Genomic DNA, 24050 nt, shown 5'->3' with positions numbered 1-24050 from the left:
ATTGTTCCCTGTCTATGTACATGTCCCCTTTCTTTAGATCCAGCTTTGGTTCCCAGTTTAAATGTTTTGCTTAACCTCCCTTTGAGGATCCGTTGTCATTCTGCACCGGAAAATCAATATCTACAAATATTTATTCTGAGACCAAATGGTGCAACATATCATCATTTGGATAAGAACATTTTTCTCCCCTCTCCAAACATTTCTTTCTCTCTTGCTTTCTGTTCTCATGCCCACTTTTACTGCTCCCCCTTTCCCTCTAAACGGTGCCTTGAAGCCCTGGCTGGTGTGGCTCAGTGAATTGAGTGCTGGCCTAGGAAACAAAGGGTCACCAGTTCAATTCCCAGTCAGGGCATATGCCTGGGTTGTGAGCCAGGTCCCTAGTAGTGGTGTTTGAGAGGCAACCACAAATAGCTGTTTCCCTCTCTTTGTCCCTCCCTTCCCCTCTCTAAAAAATAAATAAAATCTTTAAACCGTGCCTTGAGTTTGTTAAAGGAATGAAAGATTGTTTTATCCCAATGGAGGTATTAAGGGGCATGTTACTAATGAACTTTTCATGTATGAAGAAAAAATTTAAAGCTATGTTTTATAATAAGTGACATACCCTCTTTCTGGTGCCAGCCCTAATTTTAGATTTACTAAGTAAAACATATGTACAGAGTAAAGATTGGAATGGGGTCAACTAGTGCATACAAAAATAGCAGGACCAAGAAAAGTATCTTCACATATACTGACTGTATAGAAGAAAAACTATTTGATAGCTTAACCCATACAGAACATGTTAATACACAGGCAACAGGTATTAATACATACTGCATCAAATGCAGTATCCTTCTTCCTTCTATCCCAATCTAAATTGCATCCAAAGCAATTCTTACCTATTTTATTTATTGATTAAAAGGTAAACATAAAAAGTATATGGAAAATTTAATTACAATTGACAAATTCTTTAGCACTAACTACCATAACATATACAATAATACATTTAAAATATATCAAGTTAGCCCTGGCTGGTGGGGCTCAGCTAATTGAATGCCAGCCTGAAAACTGAAAGGCCACAGGTTCGATCTCCAGTCAAGGCACATAGCTAGGTTTCGGGCCAGGTCCCCAGTTGGGGTGTGTGTGACAGGCAACTGATCAATGTTTCCCTCTCACATCAATGTTTCTGTCCCTCTCTTTCTCATTCCCTTTCCCTCTCTCTAAAATATAAAACAAAATCTTTAAAATATACCAAATTGATCACATTGGCTCTACTCTGTCCAGATCTGTAGGATGACCCTCAGGCTATTTGTAAAATATCTGCTGCTTACCTAAAAGAAGTTGGGCAATTTGTGTTAATATAAAGTCAACAAATACTTCAATCCCAATATGGCTGCATTGGCTGTGTTTTCTTATCTTAAGGAGAAAGTAAGAGATGGACTGTGTGTTGTGATGAGCGCAACCACGATGTGACTGACTTAATGGGGCTGAGTTAGGCTTGTTGTTGCTGTCAGTGGAAGGGTGAAGAAATGTCACTAGAATAGCTCCTGTTTATTGGAGCTTCCTGCCTACTAGGCTCTGAATTCTTTCTAAAATGGAATGGTATAGCTACTGCTATTAACCTCCCTCACCCAGGTGTGGAAACCAAGCTTTGGAGAGGTTAACTGCCTTACCCGAGACCATGTGCTGGGAAGACCAGGATTCACCGCTAGCCAGCTGACCCCCAAAACTTCACCACTGATTTATCATTGCTGAAAACTTGGAGAAGAGCTTTTAAGATGTCCAACATGTTATTTTAGAAAAGATACACATATGATTTGAGAAAAAGGATTGTTCCTCATAAGTGAAACAGCTAGAGCAAAGCCTGATATTAAATAAGAACCTGGATTACTTTCCTTTTAATCGATTGAATGGATGTTCGCCACCCAGAACAGTGCCTGATATGTGTGTAGTAGCACTCTGTACATGTGAGCTCTCCTATCAGGAGTGAAGGTAACAACATCTGGAGATGATGGCTTAAATATGTGAAGGTCTTTAAAAATAAAAGTCTGGAGATAGGCAGAACTGGCCGGCTGGAAGGGCTCAAGGAAATCCTTCAAGTAGAGGCTCCTCTAACTCCCTGGGCCATCGTTTTTAGACCTTGGAATTAAATTTTGAGAGAGGTAAAAAGCCTGAGTGTCAAATTCATAGAAACCCCTGATTCAACCCCAACAAAAAGATACTAAGGCTCCGAGGACCTAATCAAAACCAGCCACTGAACAATCGGAATCCCCGCAAAAGGAATGCCTTTCTTCCAACTAATACCGGAAAGGTTTATCACGGCCATGGAGGACCGATGTGGTGGGTTTACAGGTGTTAGGGTTCGAGAATTCCACCACCAACTAGGTAAGACGCCACCCTCCGGCTGGTGCAGCTCGGGCTGGTGGTGCTCAGTGGGTTGAGCAACAACCCAAATGTCGCCGGTTCAATTCCGGATCAGAGCGTGAGAGGCAAGCTCTCCCACATCTGTGTTTCTCTGCCCTTCTTTCTCCCTCCCTTACCCTCTCCTAAAAAATAAATTTATAAAAAAAGCAAGAAAAGGATTCTTGTAGGTAGGCATTGGGTGGCCTCCTGCAACACTCCGATGTATTGTGGAAAGTGCAGGACAGAACCTTTCCAGACCCGAGATTGGACAGGAGGAAGAGGGCCCGCACAGTGCTCCAGACCCCGCCCTCTTCTGCTTGGCCACGCCCACATATGCTCCAGTCCCGTAGCCGCCCAGTTTGTGGAGGCAGGGGGCGGGGCTCAACCTTGCCCTCAGGGTACCTCTGACTCCGCCAATCAGTGAACGCCCTGTTGGCCGTCGGCAGCTCCCTCGCCCCTCCCCCTCCCGCCGGCCTCCGCTTTCCAAAATCCAATATGGCGGGATCCAGGCATAGGGGTCTTCAGACCAGAGCTTGGCTGCTTTTCTGCGCCCTACTGCTGTCGCTTAGTCGGTTCGTCGGGGGCGACGGCATGGGAGGAGACCCTGCGCCCGCCGGTGCCGCGGGCACCCCAGTCACGCTGCCACATCGCCGTTTTGAATACAAATACAGCTTCAAGGGGCCGCACCTGGTGCAGAGCGACGGGACCGTGCCTTTCTGGGCCCACGCGGGGAGTAAGCCAGGGCAGATGGCGGGAGGGCCCGGGTCCCATTCTCGCCTGACGCCTCTTCCTTTCATTATCTCCCTGCTGCACATCCTACGCGCAGTGGAGGGGACCCTTCTAGACAGCCCCTCTTGCAGGTCGGCTGTGGTCCGCAAGGTCCCCTCCACATGCTTCCCAGTCTTTTCCCCATTCTCTCCACCCTCCTTTGACCTGTCTCCTCCTCCTCCTTGATCTCGTCGCTTCTTTCCATTTGTCCTAAGGGTGTTCTGTTACTTCTTACACTTGCAAGCACTCAAACTCGTTTCTAGGCATCACGTTTCACCCTAATGCCACGTCTCTAGGGGAAACGTCCAGCACACCACACCCCAGCCTATCCTACCCGGAGACCTGTTCAAGCAGCCCACCTACCTGCTTTCCCGCTTCCCCTTGGCCGCCCTCCCTTGCTTTTTTTTTTTTTTTTTTTTTTTTTAATTCTTTAAAACCCTGTGTTAGCAATGGTTAATGCTCCATTTTGTACCGGATGCCTCCTGATGGCTCCAGAGATGACATACGTTGATTTTGTAGTAACTCTTAAGTTTTTATGTCAGGATACTTCGCACCCCGTTGGAACGATACCTTAAATTTGCCACTCTTAGTGACTTGGTGTGGTCTTTGATCTTTCCTCTTGTATTAACATGTTATGTACCTTAATAGTCACACATGTCCCTTTATTTACTAAACCAAGGAATATATTTTTTATATTGTTTCAGAACTTTAGACTAGCATCATATCTACAGCTCTTTTTAAAGTTTTTTGTAATCAAAATAACCTAAGCTCCATGATTTTTACTTACTGTGTCTGGCACTATGAGTAGATAGCAGCTTGCCTTGCTAGACATTTACATATGTGAAAGAAATACATCTGTGCTTCAGTGCTGATGTGTCATTGCTGGCTAAGGAATCAGCCATAGCACTTGACAGCTGGAAACTCTGCTCAGTGACCACCAGGTGTGAAGTTCTGGCAACTTGAATTCCATCTTGATGTGTAATTAGGAATTATTTCTATGAGCTTTGTGTACATCATTTTAGACAGTCTGTACTGGACAATCTAGAAGTGTTCCATTTCTAGAAAGTAGTTCCTGAATAGGAAGCACACTCACAGGAAGGGCCATTTCACTGAAATTAATGTATAATTAAAAGGTATAAATTTCAGTCTGACATAATGACCAAGCCATTAAGTATTTGAAGTAGAATGCAGTTAATTTGTTACTCATCAGGCATAATTATGTGCCCACTCATCAAAGGTATATTCCTGGGCTTTTGTTATCAGAGTAACGTTCTTAGTATACAAAGAAGATGCCGAGGTACTAAACACAAGTTTTGGAGTTTTTTGTTTTTCTTTTTGGAATGACAATGAATTTGTTCACTGGTTTTCACTTCTGCATCTCTCCACTGCCTGCTTGCTCTTCTCTTTCTCATGCTTGTGCCCTGTAATCAGCCAATTAGCAGTGTTAATCAACTACTCACATTAGTTATCATGGCTTTCTTTACAAAGCTTGTAACCAACTAAGTTTGTCACAGAAATGTCAGCTAATGTGTCTGAGTTAATTAAAGTTGTACGGCTGGAGCGAATTGAAGTGATTAGTGTGTTAGCCCCAGCACTTCTGTATACTGACTCTGGAATCACTGCTGTGCGGATCCTTTGCTTTCACTGTGATTTCATTGCACTGTTTTCTTAACTCCATCGATTACTTTTTACCTTTTCATTTTGCTCTGAGATTTGTTTTTGAAAACAAGAGGAATTTAAAACTTAGTTTAAACATGGCCTTTTACATTCATCCCCACGTTAGGACCAAATCTATGGTGTTTCTTTTCCTGAACTTGAATGTCCTTTTGTACTCTCTGTACACGTCCTCGGTCCATAAGGGCAAAAAAATGATAGCAATTTATAACGTTTTACGGCTCTCAGAGCTTTCACCTCTGTTCTGACCTGATCCTTAGTAGGCAGGGCAGACGTGTTCTGTTTTACAGATAAAAGATCCATGTTCAGGAAGGTCACATAGCTAGTGGGCGTAGAACAGAACTCCACTTCAGGTCCTCTGGTTCTGTATCCACTTCTCTTTCCAGGATACTTGCCGCCTTCCTTAAGTGCTTGAAAGTGATGGTGACGAAAGGTGGCTGATCTGACTAAAGTACCTTAACTTTCTGTCTATTTTTCCTGCCCCTGAAGAGACAGTATAGTTATTCCCCAGCATGGAAGTCAAAACCGGTTAATACCTGAGAGGGTGTGCTGGAATTGTTCATATGTAGGCCTGATGGGTGCTTTAATAATTATTCTGTCTGGTAATAGGAATAGCTAACATTTATGGAGCTATTTATATGGATTTACATAGGAACTTACATGCCTCTGCAGTTGTTGGAGAAATGGAGTAACTTGCCTATGATAAACAGCTAGTAAGTAATGAAGCTGACTTGAACCCAAACCCCCATTTTGGGCATCTCCTCTCTCTGAGAATCTGCTAATGCTGATGTATTGACTTGAAATTCAGTTGATCCTCTCCCTAGAAGAATGTACATATGCACAGCATTTTGAATATAATTTTTGGCCTTTTTATGGAAATTATTGAGCCCAGCTCCTTCATTTTACAGCTAAGCATATGGTGAGCCCAAGAGAGTAAGAGAACTATTTATTCAAAGTCACACAGCTAAACTAAGACTGGGAATAAGTCTCTTGATTCCTAGTGGTATGTTCCTTTCACACTGTTTGAGCTTTTCTAACATTTGCAAACTAATTAAAAAAAAAAAAACATCGCACTTAAAAGTATTTGAAAAGTAATATGAGAATCAAATATTTGGTTTGGCTTTTAAGCCAAAATGTCCTCTCTCCTGCCCCTTGGATTTTTGGTGTATGGTTACAGCTTTATTTTTATTTTTTTAGTTTTTGCAGATATATTTCACTATTCAAATTTGAAACTGTCAACATGAAATATTTTCCTAACAACTACTGTGCAGGTTACTGATTTAAAATTAGATTTCTATATGTAACAGTTTGGTGATGATCCATTGAGTTTTACCTAATTATAACTTACAGCTTTTTTGTTCTAGATGCTATTCCAAGTTCAGACCAAATTCGAATAGCACCATCTTTAAAAAGCCAAAGAGGGTCAGTGTGGACAAAGACAAAAGCAGCCTTTGAGAACTGGGAAATTGAAGTGACATTTCGAGTGACTGGAAGAGGTCGAATTGGAGCTGATGGCCTGGTGTGGTAGTATTTTTAACTTAGAAAATGTATATAAATGCATACACCACCAGTCTCTGAATGTTCCTTATGTACATTTACACCACCAGTCTCTGATGTTCCTTATGTATGTTTACAGGCAATTTGGTATACAGAAAACCAAGGTTTGGATGGTCCCGTATTTGGATCAGCTGATATGTGGAATGGTGTTGGAATATTCTTTGATTCTTTTGACAACGATGGAAAGGTACATGACTGTTACCCACTTGAATACATTGAAGGCTGCTAACAAAGTTAAACTGTGAGAATACAACTTATTTTAACACTTTTGTCATTTTGATAGTAGAGAACTCCCCAAACTGAAAGTGATGGCTAGTCTTTATATAGCTGGGAATTTATACGTGTAAAGCTATGAGTTCCTGATTTGTCATACTCTAACTCTGAGTCATGATGGAGCCCTAACTCTGAGAAGTTTGCAAGGCCCCCTCCCTAGCAGCCTTTCTGTGCACAGTAATTTCTGTGGATATGCATGATCATGTAGATGTAGGCAGCGAAACCAGCAGTGTTTAGAGTCAACCATCATAGTTTGTTTTCATGAAAATACCTGTGTGCATTACTACTACTCACAGGTTACTGTCTTCATACATTAATTACTCTTTTTGATCAGCCAATTGCTCTGATCTCTCCTAAAACAGTTAAGAACAAAGTGTACTTATAAATTGGGAACATGAACTTGTTCTTGAGCAGCCTTAAGATTGATGACCTTGGTTCCAGCGGATTGTTTTTCTACTGGAGTCAGTATTAGGAATTTAAAGGAGAACTTTAATTCATCCTTGAATGCTGAGGCCTTGTTTTAGCTTCCACAAGTCCCACACTTGTCCCATGTTCACAGTGTGTCTGCAAATACATGTTGAGGTGATTATTCAAAGAGAACACATTACCAGTCTTCATTGAGGTGTTAAGTGACTGTTTTTGAATGATTGTAAGAGTTCACTAAATAAGTAGAAATATCTTCTATTAATTATTTTTAAATTTTCAGTTGTACAATATTAGAGATGAAAAAAACTTATAGCATATCCAGAGTGATCTAGAATTCTTTGGTCTAGGGACTTTAATACAAATATATTTTCTTTATTTTTAGAAAAATAATCCTGCTATAGTAATTATAGGCAACAATGGACAAATTAATTATGACCATCAAAAGTAAGTATGTGTTTACATTATTACTAATTTCAGCTTCTTTTTTGGAGACCTTATAAAATATATTGTTTCAAATATAAACATTTTCCAGATGAAATAAGATTATTCTTTTTCTTGAGATTTATTTGAGACCTTTCCTTGATGGAAAGGTCTTACTGTAATTTGGTTCTGTTTTAAAGTTCTTTTTGTGGACCATCTCAGATTTTAAGCCTAAAAATGTGCTATTATATTTAACCTAAAATTATATAATACTTTAAAAAGTTAATAAAATGTTCTGGCTTTCAGTGACGCCACTAGTCATGTTTTTGCATATCTCTTAAAGGGGGATCTTTAGAAAATAAAGTCAGAGCCTTGACTAAACTAATGACTAAGAAATTTATGCTACCTTGCCCTGGCTGGTGTGGCTCTGTAGGCTGACCACCAGCCTTCACACCTGAAGGTTGCTGGTTCCATTCCTGGTCAGACATGTGTCTGGGTTGCAGGCCAGGTCCCCCCAACAGTTGGGGGCATGCTAGAGGCAGCTGGCTGATGTTTCCCTTTCTCTTTCACTTCTTCCTCTCTAAAAAATAAATTAACTCTTTAAAAAAAAAAAAGATGTGTATGTCACCTATTCACGTTAGAATTGCTATATTTAAAGAGTCTTGGTGGGCTACAAAGCTTCTAAGTATTTAGTATACTTGTAACATGTAGTAATTGGGTATCTACATTCTTTTTTAATTTTTATGTTTGTTGTGGGAGCAGTTACCTTTCAGCCAGCTGATGAACTGTATGAAAAAATTATTTATCTGTATTCCTGTTTACCTAAGGAACTTTTTTACTCTGGTCGTTGCCCGTGCAGCTGTTTAAAGGTGCCAAGGCCCTCCTGTGATCGCGATCCCACACGAGGGTAGAGGACTTCTGCCCACGCCACAGCGCATGCTGACAGTGGCTCCTGTGTTTTCCAGAGTCCTGAGAAGCCACGGGAAACACTCGTGCATCAACTTTGTGCCTTCAGCTCCCCTAAGACTTCGTCTTCACTTGATACTATTTTAATCTTTCTAGACATAAGTCATTTTAAATAGTGAGTTTTAAATATTGAAAAGCTTACGTTTCTTGCTGTGTTCCTTCCCTCATCCTATAGTGATGGTGCTAACCAAGCTTTGGCGAGTTGCCAGAGGGACTTTCGTAATAAACCCTATCCTGTCCGGGCAAAGGTCACATATTACCAGAAAACACTGACGGTGAGTACCCCGAGTTTAGTGACAGCGATAATCAAATGAACAGTATCCTGGTGCGACTTTTCATTTTGAATCTTGGGTAGAAATTGAATGCATTTAAATTTGGGTGGTGATCATGTACTCATCAGGGCTACTGGGAGAGAACAGGAGGGTTTCAAAGCCTGGTATGAGTGGCTGTGTGTTCTGACACCTGGGTGCTGGGTTTCCATTTAGTCAGTAAGTGTTTAAGCATCATACTATGTGCTGCATATTATGCGCATGCAAGCCTTCAGGATACAAGTGAGTTTAAAGCAAAGGTCACTTTCCAAAGAGCTTGTATAGTCTAATGCAGGAGACACTTGCATGACATTACTAGACTGTCATAAATCTTACAACACAGATACTATTTAGGGACCCACGGGCTAGGACACTATAACTTCCAGGTGGGAGGAGGAGGGTCAGGAACAGTTTCTGAGTGTAGTTTGAAGGGGAGTAGGAATTTCCCAATTGGGGTGCATATTCCAGGCAGAGGAAACAGGCCTAGGCACTGCTGAAGAGTTGGGAGAGGCAGTGGTTTGGTGTGGCTGGAGGATAGAGGAGACGGTAAGAAGCGAGGTCTCATGTAGTTTATCTTGCGAGGAACGGTTTGAAGAGTTTTAAGGAGGACAGTGAAATGATCGGGTTTGCAATGTAGGAAGACTTGGGCAGCAGTTTTCTTATAATGGCCTCTGTGGAAGGAGAAAAAGATACGATCATTTAGACTTCTTGACTTTTAATGGGCCATGCCCTGTGCTGGATACATTACACGCAGTTTTTTGTGTATTCCAGCAGCTCTGGGGGTGGGCATCCCCACATTGCATGGGAAATTGAATGTGGGAGGTTATAAGTGACTTAACAGTGTCATAGCAGTCAAACAATGGAACTGATTTGAACCAGCAGCATCTTCACTGTAGACTACAAGTGCTGCTTCAGATTAAGTCATACAGAGAAAATGCTCGGTCCAAACTTTTGGCAGGGTGCCTGTCAGTGTGAGGGGTGGATCTCAACCTGATACTCCCACCCTCCATGCCAGGGACTCCTCCTGGAGTGGGGCTGGTGGCCGGGTGGCCGAACTGACTGGGAGGAGGAGGCCAGGCTGCTGCTGGGCTGGGGTGTGAGAGCGTGCTCCTGTGCCGCACGCTCGGGGCCTCCTGTGCATTGAGCGCCGAGACCCCATTAGGACATTTAGGGTCATTGCTTCAGAAGTGCGTTCTGCAGAGCAGAAACCTGTGTCTCTGTAGTGTCTTCATTTTCTGCCTTTTTTGTCAATGTGACTTCTGGCACTTTTGCTGTCTCTTTGCTAAATTAATGACAGTTCGTGTGCCTGCCTAATCTAATAAGGAGGAGCTCACTGTTGAGTAAGGTAATCTATGTAATTTGCGACTAGCTACCAAAAAAATTGGAACTTCAGCCTGTTCAGCCCTGCCAGTGGGGCTACAGAACGAGTTTGAAGAAATCATGGTTCCCTGAGAATTCTTGAGAAAAGGTGAACCGTATTCTGTTCAGAAAGATTTTCATGGACAGTTAACAAATTTCTTTGTTTCAGCTTTTAGCACCTAAAAAGCAAAAACTGTTTACTTAAGTGAAATATCTTGTATAATGTTCCAACAGTAAGTGAGGTTATTTAGCGGACAAGAGATTAATTACCCTTTATAATAATGAGAGAAAGCTGATAGCTTTTTGACCGTTGGTTATTAGATCAAATATAAAGATCAAATAGGACCAGTCATAAACTGACCACTCGAAGTCCCTTCCCAGCGTCAGCTGCGAAAGCTCCTGTCTGTCTCTCTAGGTGATGATCAATAACGGCTTCACACCGGATAGAAACGACTACGAATTTTGTGCCAAAGTGGAAAACATGATTGTCCCTGCACAAGGGCACTTCGGAGTATCTGCTGCAACCGGAGGCCTCGCAGGTAACTCGCTGTCTCCGCACACAGAGCGTGTGTGACTAGGGGTTCGATGGGGGTAGTGTATTTGGGGGACGGGTGCACTGGGTTACTTTGAACTTCTTATGACTAGTGTAAGCCTCCCGTAGCTCACAGGGCCAGTCTTTTTCTCCCTCGGGACTGCTCGCTCTCCCCCACCCTTCTGCAGGGATGCGGTGTGTGGGGACACGTGCAGCTGTGGACGTCAGAGCGGCGTCCGGGTGCCGTTTTGTAGTGCAGGAGGCGTGTGAAGTCCAGGCTGTAGAAGGTTCACTGCCGAACTTTTAGGGTCCTGAGAGGTGTCACAACACATGTAGGTGAATTTGGTGGCTTGAGGAAATGTTATTGAGAACTAAACTTTAAACAAGATATGTGTACCATTTTTTTTCTATTTGTGGGTAAATGAGCTTATCATTTCACATTAATACAATCTTGAGTTTACATGGCATATTATATAGTTTTGTTTTCAAATATATGACTTGTTCTTACAAAAACAGAGGGAGGAGGGGAGAGGAGAGATTTTCACCCTAATGTTAGATGAGTTTGCCAATCTTGGATTAAAGGACTTGGATCTAAAGATCACCCAGTGGGTGATGGTCAGACCCAGGCAGACCTTGGTCTGGATCTCTGACTCCGGGGGCCAGTGCTCTGTTATATTGCTGACTGTCCCTGAAGTGACCTGACCCACACTGAACTGTTGCCATTTTCTCTTTAATTGCTACATATCTGGATCTCCATGCCAGTGGCGGACAGTTGGAGATTGTCACACAGTTGAAATTAATTGCTCTTGCTTTTGGATGTGACTAGCCAGGATTTAGTTTGATGTTGTGAGGTTTGATCTGCTAGGTCCCTGTTTTCAGCTTAAACAGGTTGAAATTAGTTTTTATATGACTTTAGATAAAATTGTTAGTGTCTGCTGTATGAGGGAAACAAATGTGAATGCTGTCTGGATAATCACATTATGTAAGTCTGGGCGCTTTGAGAGTGGAAGGCCAGGGTAACACCTGTGAATCCAGACACCCCCGTAGGCCAGGGCAGAGCAGGGCCGTGTTTGTAATGAGTGAGGCAAGAAGTGTAAGGGCTGCACGGCGGCCAGGTGGGGACAGAGGTATGGGCACCGTGTGAAGAAGGACAGCATGTTCTTTTGTTTGGCCGAGACGTACTCCATGAAGATTTGTGGGGAAGTGTGGAGGGACCTGGGTGCCAGGCTTAGGAGTTTGGACTTCATATGGCCCTCCCTTTGTTCGTCCCCTTCTCAGAGACTCACCGAATAGCTCCCTTGAGTTAAACACCAAGTGGTCTGGGCTGGGGTTGAGGAAGTGAATTTCGCATATCTCTGATGTAAATCTTTCTCATGAATCTTTGTCTAAGCTCACAGCACCATTGCGTTTACCAAATTAGAGCTAATTTTCATTTCCCTTATTGATGTTTTTTTAAAGCAATAGCTATGTGTAGACTCACAATCACAAAAATAACCTATTATGGAACTTTTTCTGATGTTTTTTTAATTTGTAGATGACCATGATGTCCTTTCTTTTCTGACTTTCCAGCTGACTGAGCCTGGGAAAGAGCCAGTAAGTACACTTTTCCAGAAAGTGTGTTTCCAGTCTAGTGGTGAGAACTTGGGGAGAGTGACTTAGGCTTGGCGCTTGCTTCTGCCAGTCACTGCCTGTGGCCTCGTGGCCTTGTGCCGAGTCACTTAGCGCCTCCTCACCAGTGGACGGAGATGCGCACCAGCCGTCTCCGGGTGTTTGCAAATGGTAAACGAGACGGCGCCTCTAGCGAGCACTCAGTGAGTGGATGTGGCTGTCAGTGTTTTCTGTTGGAATTATTCATAACGAGTCAATTGGTTATGATTTAAGTAAGAAATAGCATTTTCATGTTAACCTTTCAACTAGTGGTGGAGTGGTTAAGATGAGAAAAAGGACATATACTGAGGTTTATTATTTTCTTTTTTTTTAAATTCTTTTTAATGACCTGTTCTTACACTCCAAAAAAGCCTACACCAGACAAAGAAATTTCAGAAAAAGAAAAAGAAAAATATCAGGAGGAATTTGAGCACTTTCAACAAGAATTGGATAAAAAAAAAGAGGAATTTCAGAAGGGCCACCCTGACCTTCAAGGGCAACCCGGTGAGTTGCATCGCAGCTGTCCTCGGGGTGACAGCGTTCACGTAGCCCTTGGGTGTCCCCTCATCCTTCCAGTCTGTGTCTTCTCTCTTGTCTGGGATGTTGCGAGTGTTTTCTGGACACAGCTTGTGAGCAAGTCTTCAGTCTTGAGGGGGCGTGGAGAGCGATGTTCATACCAGGAAGAGGGCTGCAGCGGAGGGTGTGGCCGGGATGCCCTGGTGCCCGGATGGGCAGTGACCCTGCAGTGGGAGCCCTGTGAGAGCGGGGCTCGTTGTGTGTACTGCTCTGTCCCTAAACGGAAAAAAACGTGCCAGCCTGGGGTACAAACTCGGTGATGTGAATGAAGTCTTCTGAGGTCGATCTTCCTTCTAGTAGCACACAAATTGCTTTATTTATATGGAGATAATATTTCAAAACTATCAGTTACTGGGAGAGTGATGTGAGATGATTATCGGGCTCTCCTTCCCTACTAGTCAACAGAATTCTGGACTTTAAAAAGTCGAAAGTTTTGAAATACTTGTCTAAGCTACTTATTAAGAATTTAAGTGTGCTACATGTAAAAAATAAAATATGTTAAGGCCAGCCTCAGCCAAGTGGCTCAAGTGGTAAGAGCATCGTCCCATGTACCAATGGGTTTCGGGTTCAGCCCCCCATTGGGGCACATACCTAGGTTGCAGGTTCGATCCCCAGTCAGGTGGCATATAAGAGGTAACCAGTCAATGTTGCTTTCTCACACTGATGTTTCTCTCTCTCCCTCTTCCCTCCCCCACCCCTTCTCACTCGCTCTCTCCCTTCCTCTCTAAAGAATCAATTATTTAAAAAAAACCCAATAACATATTCTTGGTTGAGGATTAAAAAAAAAAAACAACCACGACCTGGTAAGGCCAAATAGAGTAACTTTATCCTGTTTGCTAGCTTTTGTTGGCTGGGTGCTTCCGCATCAGCACAATTGAACTCTTTGTAGTACATGATTCCTAGTTGATCACCAGTATGATGCAGACTTAAGCTAAACATGAAAAATAAACTATACTGTTTTACTGGATTTGTTTTTAATATCACATGATCCGTGAGTATGTGGAAACTTATGTAGTGTTTGAATGTAATGATCACTTTTCAGCCTGATCAGGTATTAAGGAAAATTGGCCCTTCCCTCCATTTCTTAACCTTTTACACAAGTAAAATACACAGATTTATTTAAGAGTATAGTTTGATGATATACTTATTTCCCCGTAACCCAGATCAGCACCCAGAGTATTTTTGTCACCCCAGAAAGTTCCCTCGTGCCTCTGCCCAGCCAGCCCCCCTCCAGAGAGGCAACCACTGTGCTGACTTCTGTTACGGAGACCAGTTCTCCCATTCATACAAGTAAAATCCCAGTGTATCTGAAAGGGGAGATGAGTTACGTGACAAAATTCAGGCCAAATTTATAGTAAATGTTGAACTGCCGAGCATAGCAAAGGCAGAGTCAGTTGGTCATGGTTGGGTTAGTTATCTGCGTGTTCATGTTCGGGAACGTACACCACTGCGTTGACGATGTTCTGGCTTTAATATGTATTGGCTCCTTGGTCACTGTATTTTAAATATTTGTTTATTTTTAGAGAGAAGGGATGGGAAGGAGAAAGAGTGGGAGAGAAATATCAATGTGTGGTTGCCTCTCATGTGTCCCCTACTGGGGACCTGGCCCGCAGCCCAATCGTGTCCTGACTGGGAATTGAACCGGCAACCCTTTGCTTCACAAGCCCGTGCTCAATCCACTGAGCTACACCAGCCAGGGCTTCACTTACTGTATTTTAAAAAGTACATGTGCATAGGTGAGTCTAATAGCTTTAATTTCTAATTTCCATTTCAGCGGAGGAAATATTTGAGAGTGTAGGAGATCGTGAACTAAGACAAATCTTTGAAGGGCAGAATCGTATTCATCTTGAAATCAAGCAGCTGAACCGCCAGTTAGACATGATTCTTGATGAACAGAGAAAATATGTGTCTTCCTTGACGGAGGAGATCTCCAAAAGAGGAGCCGGGATCCCAGGGCAGCACGGACAGGTGAGCTTTCCAAACGTGCGGGTCGGCCGCGCGAGTCGGCCTGGTGGAGGAGGAGAGGCGGGAAGGAAGGCCCCTGCGCCGCGCGACCCTGCGGACGTGGGTTCTTGAGCCGGCTGCACGTTTGTTTCCCTCCAGGTCTCCCAACAAGAGCTGGACACTGTTGTGAACACTCAGCATGAGATTCTGAGACAAGTAAACGAAATGAAGTAAGTATGCGGTGGTAACGTCTTGGTGTTGTGTGTTCCTTTATTTAAATGTGTGACTTCTCTGGTGCAAGCACATTATTGTTGTCAGATTCCTGTGTGAGAGTAAGAATTACGTTCTAGATTCATTTAAATAAGGGAATGTCAAGAACAGGAACTTGGGACACTTAGAAACTACAAACACATCTAAATTTTTTAATTGTTCTAAGCTAGAAAAGAAAAAATGCTGTAGCATCTTTAAAAGAATAGGTTTGTCACAATTACATGACAGCCAGGACTGTTCATACATTTCTAAAATATAAAAAGAATGTGGGTAATGTGTAACAATTCTTTGAAAAATGCTGGGGCAGTAATATGCACAGCATTGTAGGGCAGTAATACAAGCCTGCCGGGTGCAAGAATTAGGGTGGAATGAAAGCATCTTAAAGGAAATACACAGTGTATGACCGTCTCTTTTTCATTCCATCTTATAACCTAAGAGAGACTGGACACAGTTGGAGCAGAGCGGAGATACTGTGTCCTTGAAACGTTGAGTGATGAGTTTCTGAAAAGGATTTACTTGTGCATATCATTGATAGCTTTCAGTGCCTGGAGCAGAGAAGGAGCCAGAATGTCATGTTTCATAAGCTCGTTCTTCAGAGCACTGCCCCAGCCAGTCAGCCCTTGACAGAGGAGGATGTCAAGATGCATCATTTAGGACTGGAAAATTGAGCAGGATTAGGTCAAATAGAAGGTGAAATTAAGCTTCACCAGTTTTCCAATGTCTTTTTTCTGCTCCAAGATCCAGTCCAGGATTTCACATGGCACTTAGTTATTTCTGTTTAGACTTGTATGGCCTGAAATAATTCATCTTTCCTTGTCACTCGTGACCATCGCGAGTTCCAAGTGCGTGGACCAGTTATTTGGTCCCTGGCTCCTCAGTTTGGGTTTGTTGCCACTCGGTCGTGGTCGGAGGGAGGCTCATTGACCAGACCGCAGCGGTGCGTCTTGTTACCAGTGAGGTCGTCTGTGATGCGTTGCTTACGATGCTTTCCTCCCAGTCTCTCTACTTGAAAGTTGCTGTCTTTTTCTTGGTGGCCAATAAATAGTTTAGGAAAGATACTTTGAGACTGTACAGATCCTGTTTCACTTTAAACTTTAGCTCCCTGATTTAGCATCATTGATGGCTTGCCTGAAACAAGAGTATGGTATTTGCCAAATACCTGGTTTTCCATTTCTGTCATTTCCACATTTATTTGGACCAGCTGTTCCTTCTGCCCCACTTACTTAATCAGTTACTTATATCAGTGTTTATTCTGTGGGTTACAGTCCAGCACTGTCGTTATTTACTTATAATGTTGTTCAAATTGCCCCCGCTCTGGTCACTAGAGGCCTGTCCCGGTTGGCTTTCATGGTCTTTCAGCAGCCCCCCATCGTCTTTCATGCATTTGTTACTTTCTTTTGCTGCCACGCTGTGTTTCAGGCTCACCTTGTATTTTCTGTGCTTCAGCTCTAGAACCGGCCACTTCTCCGGTGAGCCCCGGTTCCTTGTGTTGGAGGAAGGTGCTGAGAAACCAGGAGCTGGGCACTGGGCGTGCTCGTCACTGCTGGGACATCATTACTTCCAGGCCCTCAGCGGGCAGAGCAAGGGGACACGGGAATGTGCACTAACACGCACAGGTGCACACGTCTCTCTTTTCGTGTCCATCAGTCGACACTTGTTTTAAAAAATCATGGGATTATGTGGATACTTAGGGTTCTGGTTGGACCGGCTGGACCGCATGGTACAGGATTGATTTTAGCCTTCCTCCTTTCCCTGTTTGAAAATTCCTTCTCCAACAGGCAGAAGCCTGGTTTGTAGTATCTGTAATGTGTTTAGTGTGCACATAAAGTGTTTGAAATTATTCACACGTAGGCCTGTGAGAAACACGTTTACTGACGGGTTTCAGTAACGTTCCTTTTGCCTCCAGTCTGACAGTGTCTAGTTCAGACACTGTTTCTCCAGATCGTTCAGTTCTTCCCCACTCTCTTCCGTATGTTTATGGTATTTATTATAATACAGTCCAGTTTTTTGTTAGTGGCTGCATTCCTTTGATATCTGGTTAATTTTTAACTCTATTTTGGTGTACGAAGGACAGGTGACTACTGTGGTTCGAAGAGCCTGTGTATGTTTGTGTGTGTATCTACCCACCCCTGTCGGTGACCCATCCCTTTAATTTCTGGTTGGTTCCTCCTATACTTCTTCTGCACATGCGTATTTCCTTAGATCTCCTTCCCTTTGTATGGATGGGAGCACACTCTAGATTCTCTTTTGTGATTTGCTTGTCTTACTTAACAGTAACACTAAGAACATCTGGAGGCTCAGTCAGTGGTTGGTACACCTTAGCCATCTATTCGAGTTCTCCAGGAAAGCTCTCACTCAGGGTGGTCGGCAGTCCTTGTGACCCCCACTTACTGGGACCAGGTGTCGTGTGTACAGGAAGTCAATGTGAAAACCAAACTCAGATGTCTGACTGTGTCCTCGAGAGCTTTTCTTCATGATTACGTTGCAGAGGGAAAATGTAACGAGATCAGAAAGGTATGCCTTTTGTGGTCAGGGTGGTTTGTGTCTTCACGGGTTTTCATATTCTCAGGGAATTGTAGAATTACTTGGTGGCAGACGTGTGGAGTTCAGTCCCCTTTTTACAAAAAGCTTTTTAAAGGGCCCTAAATGGCAAAAGACCACAATCTGAAAAACAGTCAGAAGTTGTTTTCATTATCTCTTCATGTTAAGTGCTATTTCTAGCATATCATAAAGCCATGCTAACTTTTGTTTCATTAATTTTCAAACCTACAAAAAAAACGTTGAGAATAAGAGCCCCCCATCATATCCCTGTACCTACTCTCAGCAGTTACTAGTAATAACTCCTGTTGGGGGCCTGAGCCATTCACTGTGAAGGGCCTCATCGGCCACTCCTCAGTTTTCGTAGCCAGGGAAGGCGACTCCTGCATCCACTGCCTCCTCAGAGGCTGAAGAGGGCGGACACTCCCCATCTACAACTGCTTTTCCATTCAAACAGACGACTTTTCCCGTCCCCTGTCATCCCGAGCTAGTTCAGGAAAGGCAGGATAAAGAAAGACCTGTTCTTTCTCCACGCTGCATAGATGAGTCAGCGCCCTGGCAGTCTCCAAGGTCACGGGATGAGGTAGTAAATGGTGATTTTTTTCTACAACTCGGATTTTAATGTATTTTGTTATCTTGAGCCACTAGTCTTTGTCATCAATGCTCAAACTGTCTCCTCTTTAGCTGACACCTAGAAAGAAACATTGATTAAAGATTAGATCCATTGTGTTAGTCAGTATCCATTGGAAACTGGCTTCACACAGATTACTTAGTAATGTTCTTGTGGTTAGATGACCTTTAGTAAAAGATGAAGGCATAGTATTAATTAATGGTTTTATAAATTACTTTCCTGTGTTGAAGACAATTCAGTTTTTAAAATATTGATATTTTTTGTCATTTTATGACCTGATATATTGAGCTTAGAAGTGTATCTAACCATTGGAAATCTGTGACGAAAAAAATCATTTTTCTAGTGGTTCCATTGTCTAAAGGGATTTTCTATTTCAGGAATTCCATGAGTGAAACTGTCAGGCTGGTGAGTGGCATCCAGCATCCTGGATCTGCGGGGGGCGTCTATGAGACCACCCAGCACTTCAACGACATCAAGGAGCACCTGCACCTGGTGAAGCGGGACGTGGAGAGCCTCGTACAGCGGAGCGCAGTGAGTGCCCTGCCTTCCCGCTCTGACAGCTGGGCTCCTCCAGAAAAGGTGGGGCTCCTCCAGAAAAGGCGGGGCTCCTCCAGAAAAGGCGGGGCTCCTCCAGAAAAGGCGGGCCGCGTGTTCTGCTTTGTCCTGCAGCGGCTGTTTCAGCTGTCTAGTCAGTGCCAGATGCTCTCATGCAAACCCACTTCTGCCTGCCCCTGTGCTCGGTGGAGTAGTTCAGGTGTGTCCGTGGTTCAGTGTCACGCTTCCACAGCTTACTGAGTAGAATTTTTTTAATTTAAATTATTTTATTGTTCAGTTACAGTTGTCTGTATTTTCTCACCACCCCCTCCATGAATAGAGTTTTTTTAATTGCACTTTCAGTTAGTGGAACCATCAGAATCCCAGGCTTTTTTTTTTTCCTAGATTTTTTTCCTGTAAGTTTTCTTTCAAAAAAAATTAAAAAACAACAATAATATCAGTAAAATCTTGGAACCGCTTTGCAAAGGTAAACGTCTGTCTTGACAGACTCTTACGTCAGACGGACAGATGGCGCGGGCAGCTCCTACCTGCCTCTCGGGCGCCAGGGAGGCCCAGAGCTGAGGCCAGCGGCAGTGTTCCCGCAGCAGGGCTCTGCCTCAGCGCCTTCCCTGTCTCGTTTCACTTTTAAAGCTTGTTCGTCTGTTTTTATTTTTGTTTTTGTTTGACTTTATTAGGTATTTTTAATAGCATAAGCCCTGTTTTGGAGAGACAGTAATACTAAAAATAGATAAGTTTTTTTTTTATTTAATATGCATAAAAAACAATATTAGAAGATAGGCCCCTGGTACTTGTAAGTTTTTTCTTAATTCTTGGCTTTAAAAATCCTAAAATTCACAACTGCTCGTGGTATTCGCCTCGTCCCCTTCCAGTCCTCCACGTGCAGCTCAGTTTCCTCCCGGCCGCCACGTCTCACCCTAAACGTTACGCCTGCTCCCGAACTCGGTGTGAGCTTATCCCCGCCCCACTCACCCACTGCAGCCTCCGCTGAAAGGGCCCCGCCCATGGTTTGGGTGCTGCGCGCAGGCGCCCCAGAACTCTGTCCCGCAGCCGTGAGCGTTTTTTTTATGTGAGCATATTGAGAACACATCACCTTAGCAGCCATTCCGTCTGCATACCTCGAGGGAATCTTTGTCCTTGGTACTTACCTCCTTAAAATAGGAGGAATGCTTGTAGAAATAGAGGAAAAACGTATTTCACACTACCAGTTAGTAACGCGGGGTGCTAGGAGCTGGGGGAGGATGAGAGCCGGGACGTCAGAGGGTCAGGGCGTGGCAACTGCAGGACCGTCTGACCCAGAGCACTCAGCAGAGTGGAGCGGAGCTGTCCGAGCTCTGGTTCAGACAGTGACATGCGACCCTTTCGAAGGTGACACTGTTAATAATTACTCTGGTACAGCAGGTGTCCACTGGGAGTGCCCAGGGATTCATGGTCTGTCACCTTCAGGGACACTGAAATTATTGTTGCTGTGATGAAGATAGGAGCCAGATGACAGGGAGGCAGTGACCGGACTGGGGGAAGGGGGCCGGCCAGGGTCAGCTACTCTTCCAGAAAGCGGTGGTACAAGCAAGGGGATGGAAGGTGCGGATGGAGAAGCGGAAATGCTGCAGTCCGCTCAGTAAACAAGTGTTTTATAGAGCTCTCCCATTTCTTTTTCTAAAATCTGATCTCGCTCATTGTAATGGAGAGTTCTTTATCTTACAGCCGGCAAATGAAAGACCAAGGTGCCCAGAACTGCCGCCATTTCCATCCTGCTTGTCCACGGTTCACTTCGTCATATTCGTGGTAGTGCAGACGGTGCTGTTCATCGGTTACATCATGTACAGGTGAGTCTCGGAGAGCCGGCCCCGTTCGCACGGGTGCGTGTGCAGAACGTGCGCTTATCTTAGTGTGCTTGGTTCTTCAGAAGACATTGTGTGTTTTCATTTTAAGCATTCCTATTTCTTTCTGAAGTAAAGTATATGGAAATCGTTTTTTTTTTTCCTTCTCTTTTTCCTCAGAACTCAGCAAGAAGCAGCTGCCAAAAAGTTCTTTTGACCACCGTTTTCATGTGTGCGTCATGTATGTATGTACAAAATGTTGTCTTTTTGAGGGACTGTAAGTATTTAAATTGATTCATAGGCTAAATTATTCAGTTTTGTATAAAATAACTTTGAACATTGATTTGCAGTAAGAAGAGACCTTAAAGACAACTACATGTAAATTTGTGCATAGTACTACCTAAACTCTATTTAAATTTCAGTGGATTTCTGGCCAGTAGAATACAGCCACTGATCTTCAATATTCTTACTGCTAAATAATAGGGTAAATAATAGAAAATGGGGAAAACCCCAAATATGAAAGTTACCCCTAAGTTTTGGATGTTGGAGGTTTCTTTATTTCATAAAACACACTGGCCCTCCTGCCCCCAAAATGGGAGGTCAGACTAAGAGCTCCTCATCGTGATTAGTTGGTAGCCCAGCCTTTTTTAAGAGGTCGGAATTTCACATTCAAAGACCCAGCCCCACAACCCCGCAGTCTAGTACTGTTCCCTTTGAAATCAAAGGCTGTGTTGTCTGAGAGCTTTAGGATCTGGATAATGGGCTTCAGAATGTTTATTGAAGTATTTTTCCCTCTGATTATCAATGAAGTTTTGGGAGAAAATTAAGAATTGTTCTTTGCCAAAAGAAAAAAAAAATTGTTGAACACCTTCCTCTGACAGTATTTGTGGGTATTTTGCCTGATAATGTGTCCATTTCATGATCGCTCAAGCTTGAATGTCTTATTCCAACATGTCGGTTCAACATTATGAAAGTCACGTTTGCATCTGTGTTTGTAATTGAAGGAACTCCTACCCTGTTGTGCCGCTTCTAAGGTCAGCTCAGATCGCGTGTTCAGAGGGTGTCGTGGTTCACAAAGCCGCCACTGCGTTCTGGTTTCCATGACTCGGTGTCCGCAACTCTGCAGGCTCCTGTACACCGAGGAGGCTGGCCTAGGAGCAGGGTTAAGATTTCTGAAGGCAAAATTTGGAAAATGGAGTTAATACTTCTGCTTTTTTTTTTTTTTTACTGCCAGAACTGAGGATACTGTACAAGACTTGTCAAAAAACTTAACCTGGAAATGTCAGACTGGAAGGGGTTGATAAAGTCTTTGTACAGAGTTCCAGGTACTATAGAAACAGCCTGTCGATGACATTTGCAAATGCACTTCATTTTGTTTTCACAGCTGATGGACTTACTTTCGCCGCCTCCAAACACTCATCTCTTTCAGCTAAAGTGGTTATCTTCCTTTGTCATAGAATCTAAAATAATACTGTTTTGTGAAATAGTCCTACTTAGTTCTTCCAAGTCATCATAAATCGATTCTAAGATGTCATGTACAGATTGGGCTCACTGCCCAGAGTCTGCCCAAAGACGCGGAAGAATGCTCCCGAACAGCAACACCCAACTTGGCCCATGTGTGCGAGCAGCCCTGACGTTGCTTCTTGTATGAGCACTTGTCGTGGGAGCTGAACAAGGGCCTCTGACCGTCACTGAGTCTCCTTCGGTCCCTTCAGCATTGTGCCTCGCCAGTGTTTTTCCTTGTAGCGTTACCATTTCCAAATCCATGTTTCGGAGACATCATCGTCACAGAACTTACTCCTCCTGAAAAAAAAATTAATGTCTTCAGAAGAGCGTTTCAGTTGCAGACTGCGAACGTGGGAAACCCTTGAGATGAAAGCCTTCAAAGCGTTCAGTGTGAAAAAGTCCGTGGCCACGTGAGCCCGACGTGTCGGAGGACCCGGGTCCACACAGTATGTTTCCCAGGCTGAGGCCGCAGAGGCGTGGATCTGACCACGCCCGCCGGGAGCGCAGCGGCTGCTGTGCAAGGCCGTGCGCGAGAGTGTGCCCTGCCTGCTCACTTCCTCTGCGAGAGGTCGCTCAGCAAAGTGGTTCACGCAGATGTTCACTGTGTTATTTGAAATTTGTTTTACTTTCCTCAAAACAGTCGACTTCCGTTCATTTCTGAAGAAAAATGTTTGCTCTCTGGAAAAATCAGTCACTGCCAGATTCTTTCATTTCTGTACTGTTTTGTAAAATTGAATTTGTTAACTTCTTCCACACCAGCAAGTATTTTACAGGTGCCTTAGATTAAAACAAAAATTATTTAAAATTTTAGTGTAAGTCATACTTACGATGCCACTTTTAAACAAATGCTATTACATAATGCCCAATACCCTTATTTAATGTACTTACTGTATTGTGTTCCAATTGTTTGGATGTTTTGCTCGGCTCGCAATTTTACTATGAAGCTGCAAACAAGAAATAGTCTTTTTTTCTGTATTAAAGGAATATCGGTGTTTCTCACAGTGTGGTCCGTCCGGGTCATGGAGTGCTGGTTAACAATAGATGCCAGGGTTCCATTCCTGACTGCCTGAACCAAAACTCAGGGGTCGGCTTCAGAATCGGGTCCAGCAGGCCCCTCGGGTGACCCTGAGCACACTGGTGTGTGAGGACCACCGAGAAGGGCCGTGGGCACAGGAAGCGCCCTCAGACTGGCTTGCAGCGGAGCTGAGAGCAGAACACTTTCACTGACCGCCCCGAAGGTAGCACCTGTGCACTGACTCTTTCGCGCTTGCAGTTTGCTCAGTGTTCTTTTTACTGGAACCGTTGGTTTCGCTGCGGCTGCAGACCAAACCCAGGTCGTCACCTGCAGCTCCTTGACTTTGGTTGATGGCTTTTAAACTGACAAAATTATTTTCAGATCACGTTCAAGCCGTGAGAAACTCCCATCTTCACGTCTGCCTGCTAAAGCTTCTCGCTCTCCTGATTGAATTTTTGTGACATCTTATCTCAGACAATTGTACATTTTGATAACTTGGGGAAAACAAAAATTACTTGAATAAGGGATTGCCAGATCTGCATTGCAGAGACTCGGGGTCTTTGTTGAGAACCTGATTAACGGTTGTGAACACTCAGATGTGATTATCTTTTCCTGCCCGTGTGCTCCTCGCGGGGAGGCGGTGAACAGATGATTATATTGGGATCTTTTTACACACATACACGATCTAATGTGAAATCGCCACTTGCAACTTTTTAGATCTGTGTGTTGCCTTTTTAATATATTTTAAAGTTTTAAAGAGTTTTCTATCCACCGTTAATTTCAGTTGGGCAACATTTTGTCAAGTGTTTTTTTCAGATTGTTTTTTGATGCTAGCTGGAATTCCAGAAATGACCTTGACCTTATTCAAATAAAGAAATATTTTAGTAAA

The 24050-nt window shown here is 43.5% G+C and overlaps 1 protein-coding gene across 7 annotated transcripts; it reads left to right on the top strand.

Moving 5' to 3' along the window:
- The first annotated feature begins 2840 nt into the window (after positions 1 to 2840).
- Positions 2841 to 24050, top strand: LMAN1 (lectin, mannose binding 1). 7 transcript variants are annotated; one of them, XM_053664245.1, is made up of 14 exons: positions 2841 to 3112; positions 6186 to 6340; positions 6458 to 6565; positions 7460 to 7521; positions 8639 to 8738; positions 10546 to 10669; positions 12197 to 12255; positions 12681 to 12813; positions 14660 to 14853; positions 14989 to 15059; positions 18646 to 18799; positions 20525 to 20646; positions 20821 to 20872; positions 22025 to 24050. In XM_053664245.1, exons 1-13 carry the CDS (start codon positions 2875 to 2877, stop codon positions 20855 to 20857), a joined length of 1557 nt encoding a protein of 518 aa, XP_053520220.1. In that variant the 5' UTR covers positions 2841 to 2874; the 3' UTR covers positions 20858 to 20872; positions 22025 to 24050. The 7 variants fall into 7 exon arrangements, with proteins under 7 accessions (XP_053520220.1, XP_053520219.1, XP_053520216.1 ...); XM_053664244.1 differs by having other exon boundaries at positions 21875 to 24050; XM_053664241.1 differs by having other exon boundaries at positions 21645 to 24050.

Source organism: Artibeus jamaicensis, unplaced genomic scaffold (assembly GCF_021234435.1).
Source record: "Artibeus jamaicensis isolate MK-2021 breed Jamaican fruit bat unplaced genomic scaffold, CSHL_Jam_final contig_354, whole genome shotgun sequence".
Classification (NCBI taxonomy): Eukaryota; Metazoa; Chordata; class Mammalia; order Chiroptera; family Phyllostomidae; genus Artibeus; species Artibeus jamaicensis.
Note: the sequence above shows the minus strand (reverse complement) of the source record. Positions and strands in the feature narration are given on the sequence as shown.